We start from the raw sequence: 8893 nt of genomic DNA, 5'->3' as shown, positions 1-8893 counted from the left end.
CTCGGCATTGGACTTGGTGAGAGCAAGATCTCTAATCAAGTTGTTGAGGTCTTTTTGGTTGGGGTAGTATGGGTTTCTCTCCTCAGCTCCACCTCTGAAATCCCTCAAAGTCCATATCCTTGATGCTCATCTTGATAAATTCAAGGAGAACATGGGAGCGTACTCGAAGGAGCAAGCCAAGCGCTTCCATCAGGATATACTGGACTTTGAACGCCGCTACCAATGACAGTATAATGAGAACATGATGGGAGACTACATTTGGGGGCTGATTCGTGAACGTGATTTACAGTATAATCGTAAATCTCAAAAAACTACTCACTTCTAAATCTTTTGAAGTCATTTTTGTATTACTTTAGTATAATACATGTTCATTTGGATTCATATGTTGTTTTTTTCTGACTTTGTTTTCTGGTCACAAAAGCAAAGTTTGTGGGGAATAATATCCATTTTCTATACTTTTGAGGCATAAGCAATTAGGAAATAACACTTACTACCCAGGAACCTAAAAAAAATTAAAACAAATAAAAAAAATACACAATGTATTCAAATCATACTGCTTATCAATAATACAGTTCAGTGACAAACACAAAGTAATTTGAATAAGGATGTTTTAAAAATCAACAGTCAAATGCACCGAAGCAGCAGAAAGCTATTGTCAAACTTAATACATTTGTTAATTCAGTATACTATAAAGCATCATACATTAATTAAAAAACATCTCTTCCTCACATACCACACCTGTACACTATTGAGAGTAATACAAAGAAGCGACACCTTGATTCAAGGACAGGTAGTAGAAAATAGTCTCGTGTTTATTTGAGGTAAAGCACAACCAAGTCTTTTGTGATGTGGGTTTCAGTCAAATCAGCTCATAACAAAACACTCGCTACATGGAATGTTTAAATTAACCTCTTGATTCACTTCCAACTTCCCCATCCCTTATTTTCTCATCTGGATCAAACTGGATGGGAGAAACTGGATTTCATACAGCTGCTGAAAAAAAAAAAAAGAAAAAAAAAAGGAAAAAGGCCACGAGTAAATTAATGATTCAACTCAGGACATATGTTTGTAAAAATATAAATTAATATAATAATAAAACATAGTACATGAAATAGAAACATAAAATGCTTTATTTTGTTCAGTAATCATCCCATTGAATGGCAAAATGAAGTGCAGTCCTTATTAAATATTCACACCTCCACTGGAAAACAAGCATTACTACATGAGCCAAATCCATCAGTCAGGCCGTGTTATTCTTTATAACATTACCTTGTGTAAATAGGCTTACATCTAACCTGCAGTAGTGCAAATTACATTATCATACCCTTTTATAAGTGTCTGGCAAAAGAAAAAAAGTGCTACAGCACCTGTATCCATTATATGGAGGCAATTAACCAAACGACATTAGTTTCAATTTGTATGTGGTCTATACAGACAATAAATTGTGTGTGGGTAGTACAATCACAGTTTCCTGATGTTCTACGCACTATATTTAAGATGCTATTTAAGGAGATCAGTTACCCATGGCACAAGAAGTGCCAGAGGAATCAAAAACCAATTGTAATGAAAAGAATTAAGAATATTCCGGAAAAGATTCAAATATCGTGTCACAATACAAATGTGATCATTATGGAGCCCTTTAAAGTGAGAGTGAATAAAGGAATGCAGAGATGATTTAGATAAAATACACAAGATCTTTACAGGTAGCAGCAGAGAAGGCAGCGAGGATGGAGGCAAAGACAAGGTCGGGGGACTGAGAAGCATCAACTGCAGTATGCAATCCACGGGAACTGTAGTACTGCACTAGAGGGGCCGTCTGCTTGTGGTAGGACTCTAGCCGAGTGCGCAACGTGGTCTCATTGTCATCACTACGCCGCATAAGAGGCTCCCCGGTCACCTAAAAATACATGAATAAAGGAATGGATCAGACAAAAACTTTAGAACAAAGCACTTGCATGTCATGAAATAACTAACATAAATAAGGAATGAATGGTCTCAGATAAACTCCCCAGACATAAATGAGGTGCAACACTAGATATCGTTGCTTTATGGTTGGTTTTGATATCTTACATCATCCTTCATAGGCTCCTTGGGAGGGTTGAACTCTTCATGGTAAGATCGGCCACTAGGCTGGTGGATGAGCCTAAAAAATGAAAGAGTGTCACTCTGAAAAAGAGTGTCGATTTCATGTTTTTCAATTCTCACAAGGAAGGAGATGGTGGGTAAAATCCCTCTTTAAACAGAGTTTGGAGTGTAAGAATCATAACACCTTTTTTAACACTTTCTATATCAGTAAAACATTGCAATCAAAATTGTCTAAAGATATTTTCCTGCCATTCGCCCACACACATATATATATATATATATGAGTACATGTGATTTGTGTTGTTCTTGAATGGAGTGTAAAATTGTATTCAGGACATCCCATTTTCATTAAGATTAATTGAGACATTAGAATATTTGGCTAACAGTGGTAAACCAGTAGCTAAAGTCCTACAAGTGCACAACCTGTTTGTTTTTAATGGCATGCCAGCTTCAATGGCTATTTTCATAGCAAAATCCAGGTTAAAATATAAAAACATGAAAAACAACTAAAAACCTATATGTTAAGATCCATTTATAATAAACTGATTCTGGACTTTTTATATATATATATAAAAACAGTGTCAAGGGTATCAGCAGAATAAAACTTCTCTAAAATTTCTCTGTGGACTAGAAATGGTCTCTTCAACCTCATACCTCCCACAGATCCTGCGTACTAGCAGAGAGTCATCAACAGAGAATTCAACCACAGAGTCCAGTTTTTCACTACGCTTCACCAGGAGGCCATCCAACTAGAAGAGAGAGAAACAGAGAGCAGCCACAGGTTTGACATCCCGATAGACCTCCATATATAGACATTTATAGTACATGGTCGATTTTTTTAGTCAGCATGTTTACATGCACATTTATGTAAATATATGGTCTAATTGAAGTAATAGTTCACCCAAAAATGAAAAGTCTCTCATCATTTATTCACCCTCATGCCATCCCAGATGTGTATGCCTTTTTCATCAGCAGAACACAAAGATTTTTATAAGAATATCTCAGCCCTGTAGGTCCATACAATGCAAGTCAACAAGGTCCAAACCTTTGAAGCTCCAAAAGCACATAAAGGCTCCAGTGTTTAAATCCTTCTCTTCTGAAGCAATATGATAGGTGTGGGTGAGAAATAGATCCATATTTAAGTCCTTCTTTTTACTATAAATCTCCACTTTCAAACAGCTCTCCTAAGCACTATTCTCTCCTAAGAGGAGTTCTTTTGTTTTTGAGCAGGTAGGAGAATTTATATTAAACAAATTCCTTAAATATGTTTCTCACCCACACCAATAATATTGCTTCAGAAAACATTGATTTAACCACTAGAGTAGGCATGTGACGGTATCAAATTTTCAAGTCACGATAATTGCTAAAGCTTTTATCACGGTATATGGTATTATCACGGTATTGAATTACATTACAAAAAAACGGGTTGAAAGATAAACATTATTGTTCTCTTAATAACAAGTTTAATTACTTTTTAAATACCAAACTGGCCTTTAAATTAACTGATAATGAAGAACATGGAAAAGAACCCTGAACGTTTAAACAACTACCATCAACACCATAGATACATAACCAAATATAACATTTAGTTGACGTCTTATATTTAAATGGTCATTCTGCCACAGGGCCACTGATCATTACAGATCAGAACAGACCTTGTCTTGTTGTGGCTATTGTTAAAGTAAGGCTAGACTAATTTTATCAAGTCTGCTCCTAGACTACAACAATAGTATGCATGTTTTTTTTTCTTTCTGGATAGCAAGCCAGTTGCTAATATAAAGCTAGGCACTAAATGTAATAATTTAATTTAATAAGTTCACTCACACTGTATGGAAATGTACGTTTGCGTGGCGTTCTAACTTAATATTGAAATCATCACTGTGCCACATTGCCATTATTGATTACAGGATTTAGTATTATTGAATTCCAATTGTATTTTACCGTGTAGCTAACGGAGTTTTAGTGAACTATTCTTCGGCCACTTGAAAGCAAGCTACAAATTATCTGCAAATGGCAACAACGGTTCAATTTCTTTGTCGTCACTTAGCTAACTGTCTCTTAGAGTGATGTCTCTCAGTTTTCAAAAACAGTTTAGAAAAACGAGCAGATGTTACCTTTATCTTGCTGAATTAAACAGAATGATTGTCCTGCAAATGCACAAACATGTTGGAGGTGTTCCCTTGTTTCGCTGCCATTTTTCTGCCACATGTTTTGCACAAAAGGGAAACCATCACACTCTCTGAATTTTTATGGAACCCAAAATACTTCAACTATATTGACTTAACTCTACTAGAAGTCGGATAAAGGGTTTGCTGCATTCCTCCTTTAGCCATGCTTCTAGTCCATGCTGGTTTGTTTACATCAGAGAGCCCATGTGTCTTTTGTGCCGCATACATGCAGTGTTGTAAGTCTCGATTCGTTAATGGAATAACAATCAGAAAAATCTAAACAATTTGGATAAAGGTTATCTAGAATTATCAATGGTATTATTAAGTGCCCACGATAACAATATCGTGCATGTTCATTACCGTTATATACCATATAACTGAATACTGTCACATGCCTACACTGGAGTTATATGGATAACTTATGCTGCCTTTGTGCTTTCTGGAGCTTCAAAGTTTTGGTCACCATTCACTTGCATTGTATGGACCTACAGAGCTGAAATATTCTTCTAAAAATATCCATTTGTTTTCAGCATAAGAAAAAAAGTCATGCATATCTGGGATTGCATGAGGGTGAGTAAACGAGAGAATTTTTATTATTAGGTGAACTTTTCCTTTAACATGTATACATGTTGGACGAAGCCGAGCAACAATCTAATTATCTAGGTAGGTCTGTTAATCTGATATGATTTCAGTTGAACTAAAGTATTTATAAGACATTTTAAAAAGACAAATTATTGCTTTAGTCCAATTGAAATTGAACTTTAAAGTCAATGTAAACATACTGAGTGATTCTAAATTGTTGTGGGCTAATTCAAAGTCCTCACCATTTCTGCCTGCTTGACAGTACGTGGGAAACCATCCAAAAGGAATCCATTCTTGCAGTCAGGTGTATCCAGGTTGTTGTCTATGAGCTCCACCACCATCTCATCACTCACCTAAAGGTCAGGCGACGATCAGGGTTACAAGTCTTTATACCTCCAAACACGGTCGAGTCCAATCTAGTGACTCTAGCACTATATTAACAGTATCCCAATTGATTTAAGGATCAGTGTACACCAGATATGCATTCATATTACCAGTTTGCCGGCATCCATGGTTTCCTTGAGACGCTGGCCAAGGTCTGAGCCAGATGCCACCATGGCTCTCAGCATGTCTCCAGTGGCTAAATGACACACACAATACTTCTCTGCAAGCCTGGGTGCCTGTGGTGGATAAAAGAAAACAAATTAAGGAATCTAAAAACAATATAAATACTTTCAACATTACATCCCATAAAAATTAGAATTAGAAGGACCAAAATTTGTTTTTAGCTAACAATTCTGAGGCAGAATAAATGAATTTGATTTGTATACTTCAACTAACTTTGTTCTTGTTCTGACTGATACCATTATAATTACACACACATATATATATATATATATATATATACACACACACACACATATATATATATATATATATATATACAGTTGAATTCAGAAATGTACATACACTTACGTTGAAGTCATAAAAACTAATTTTTTAACCACTCCACAGATTTCATATTATCAAACTATAGTTTTGGCAAGTCGTTTAGGACATCTACTTTGTGCATGACACAAGTAATTTTTTCCAACAACTGTTTACAGACAGATTGTTTCACTTTTAATTGACCATATCACAATTCCAGTAGGTTAGAAGTTTACATACACTAAGATAACTGTGCCTTTAAGCAGCTTGGAACATTCCAGAAAATTATGTCAAGCCTTTAGACAATTAGCTTCTGATAGGAGGTGTACTGAATTGGAGGTGTACCTGTGGATGTATTTTAAGGTCTACCTTCAAACTCAGTGCCTCTTTGCTTGACATCATGGAAAAATCAAAAGAAATCAGCCAAGACCTCAGAAAAAGCAATGTGGACGTCCACAAGTCTGGTTCATCCTTGGGAGCAATTTCCAAATGCCTGAAGGTACCACATTCATCTGTACAAACAATAGTACTCAAGTATAAACATCATGGGACCACACAGCCATCATACCACTCAGGAAGGAGACGCATTCTGTCTTCTAGAGATGAATGTAGTTTGGTGCGAAAACTGCAAATCAATCCCAGAACAACAGCAAATGACCTTGTGAAGATGCTGGAGGAAACAGGTAGACAAGTATCTATATCCACAGTAAAATGATTCCTATATCGATATAACCTGAAAGGCTGCTCAGCAAGGAAGACGCCACTGCTCCAAAACTGCTATAAAAAAGCCAGACGACAGTTTGTAAGTGCACATAGGGACAAATGTCCTCTGGTCTAATGAAACAAAAATTGCAGCATCATGTTGTGGGGGTGCTTTGCTGCAGGAGGGACTGGTGCACGCCACAAAATAGATGGCATCATGAGGAAGGAAAATTATATGGATTTATTGAAGCAACATCTCAAGACATCAGCCAGGTAGTTAAAGCTCGGTCGAAAATGGGTCTTCCAAATGGACAATGACACCAAGCATACCTCCAAAGTTGTGGCAAAATGGCTTAAGGACAACAAAGTCAAGGTACTGGAGTGGCCATCACAAAGCCCTGACCTCAATCCGATATTGGGCAGAACTGAAAATGCATGTACGAGCAAGGAGGCCTACAAACCTGACTCATTTACACCAGTTCTGTCTGGAGGAATGGGCCAAAATTCCAGCAACTTATTGTGAGAAGCTTGTGGAAGACTACCCAAAACATTTGACTCAAGTCAAACAATTTAAAAAGCAAGTGTATGTAAACTTCTGACTCACTGGGAATGAAGATGAAAGAAATAAAAGCTGAAATAATTCTCTCTTTCTTTCTTTCCTAAGACGGGGAAATTTTTCTAGTATTAAATGTCAGGAATTGCGAAAAACTGAGTTTAAATGTATTTGGCTAAGGTGTATGTACATTTCTGTATATGTTATATGCATTAATCTCCAAAGTAGACATACCAGAGATAGATTGCATGGGACATGTTAGAGGCCACACCATATTAGATGTCACACTTTTTTGATGTAAACACATTCTAAAGCCAAGTGTTAAAGCTCACAGCAACAAATACTGCCTACTACAAGTGATATCTCAAAATCTTTTGCTGTGTGACCTGAAAGCTGGTACACTTACAATTATTTATAGACAGTTGATTTACATGACTGCTCAACTTAACAGAAAACTCTACAACTTCCCCAGTGGTCACCACGAGACAGGTGATCACAGGGTGTTCGCTCAGTGAATGTGGTCACACAGCTCATCAAATCAATTTTCCAAATCTCCTTCTGGTTCACGTGGATGTGAAACCCTGTTCATTCCGCGTTTGCACAGAACGAACAATCTGGTCAGAAACCACTGATAAAGCTCAGGGAAACATGATGGCACACGTTAAAGAGACAGTAAAACATGTTTGCCGGCCCAAAGGGGTATGAGTTCAGTTGAGTTAAACTATCTCTCACGACTGCTGGACAGAAAAGGATGAGCCACGCGGCCCTTCGCATAGACTCTCACCTGCGTCCCTTTCCCCGCACCGGGCGGGCCGAGCAGAATGGCACGAATGCCTTCCCGTACACTGGAGACCCTGTCGTCCGTTTGCGTGCCGGGGGCCATGGTTACAAGCTGTAAAAGGACTGAAGACACTTCTTTCGACACACTTCGCCAAGAAAGGAAGTGTTAACGCCTCCATGTAGTGTGGACTCAAAGCCCCGCCTCCTCGCACCAGGCGAGCCATTTGATTGGCCAATGGCACGCCGTTTATTCACAACGCAAAATCATTGGATGGAGTCGAAGGCTTGAGACTCATCTCATATCCGGATGACACGTCACACATGAAGGAGATTTGAAAGTTTAGGTAAGATATACAACAGATGTAGTTTGACTAATTTGTTAATCTAATATCTTATCAGACTGTACAAAGGCTATCCTGTCGCTTTTGGTCATCCGACTTGATGCCTAAATGAGTATTAACCACATGAATTGTTTTATACTGTCCATAACTGGCAGTAGAACATCACTTATTCTTAAGTAATAAACCCAGTGGGAAAATTATGTTGTTTGGGATCAATAACATGCATTTACAAACTTAGTCAAATTTAACTAATTATTATCAGAGCTCCCACACATTTTGACCAGTGGATTTTTATCACCTTTACAGTAGTATATTACTGGATAATAAAAAATAAATAAATAAAATTAAAATAAACTTATAATTCAGACTAACCAAGTTAACAGGCCCCCCTATATAGACTCCCAGCCAAACTCAGGGACCCCAAATATAAAACTGGCCTATAACATCTACATTTTCTCTTAACACATAGTAACTTTCATTTATAACATAAACACAACATTATGATGGTATACAATATGTTCCATTACTGTTCATTCAAAACGTTTTGTAAAGAATATTGTTTTTTATATCTGTCAACAGACCAGCTGCGATATCTTTGCACGCTCCCCGGGGTCCATAAACACTTTAATACTTTGTTTTCTGTCAAGCAAAATATAGTAATGAACATTGAACAAGAGAGCCAGTTAAATCCAAATTTGCAAGCCAACATCAAACAGAACGAATGTAATCAATCATTACCATCAAGATTAACTTGAAGTATGAAACCTTTTTCTTTTGATGTACATGAACACCCCCCAAAGTAACACACTTATAAC

The 8893-nt window shown here is 37.2% G+C and overlaps 1 protein-coding gene across 3 annotated transcripts; it reads right to left on the bottom strand.

Moving 5' to 3' along the window:
* Window positions 1–791: 791 nt before the first annotated feature.
* On the bottom strand, window positions 792–7932 carry LOC127420823 (adenylate kinase 2, mitochondrial-like). 3 transcript variants are annotated; one of them, XM_051663379.1, is made up of 7 exons: window positions 7742–7932; window positions 5330–5455; window positions 5078–5188; window positions 2740–2834; window positions 2071–2143; window positions 1702–1897; window positions 792–990 (listed from the first exon to the last, which is right to left on the bottom strand). In XM_051663379.1, the coding sequence occupies exons 1-7, from the start codon at window positions 7838–7840 to the stop codon at window positions 983–985; spliced, it is 708 nt and encodes a 235-aa protein (XP_051519339.1). In that variant the 5' UTR covers window positions 7841–7932; the 3' UTR covers window positions 792–982. The 3 variants fall into 3 exon arrangements, with proteins under 3 accessions (XP_051519339.1, XP_051519338.1, XP_051519337.1); XM_051663378.1 differs by having other exon boundaries at window positions 792–993; window positions 7742–7931; XM_051663377.1 differs by lacking the exon at window positions 792–990 and having other exon boundaries at window positions 1108–1897.
* Between the last annotated feature and the right edge of the window lie 961 nt (window positions 7933–8893).

The sequence above is a fragment of the Myxocyprinus asiaticus genome, chromosome 30, assembly GCF_019703515.2.
Source record: "Myxocyprinus asiaticus isolate MX2 ecotype Aquarium Trade chromosome 30, UBuf_Myxa_2, whole genome shotgun sequence".
In the NCBI taxonomy this organism is placed as follows: domain Eukaryota; kingdom Metazoa; phylum Chordata; class Actinopteri; order Cypriniformes; family Catostomidae; genus Myxocyprinus; species Myxocyprinus asiaticus.
This window is presented reverse-complemented; position numbering and strand designations above follow the sequence as displayed.

Coding starts and splice junctions, on each gene's coding strand:
- LOC127420823 (XM_051663377.1), bottom strand. CDS start 7,840: ATGGCCCCCGGCACGCAAACGGACGACAGGGTCTCCAGTGTACGGGAA. Junction 5,456..7,741: donor GTGCGGGGAAAGGGACGCAG/GTGAGAGTCTAT, acceptor TATCCACCACAG/GCACCCAGGCTTGCAGAGAA. Junction 5,189..5,329: donor CCATGGATGCCGGCAAACTG/GTAATATGAATG, acceptor CCTGACCTTTAG/GTGAGTGATGAGATGGTGGT.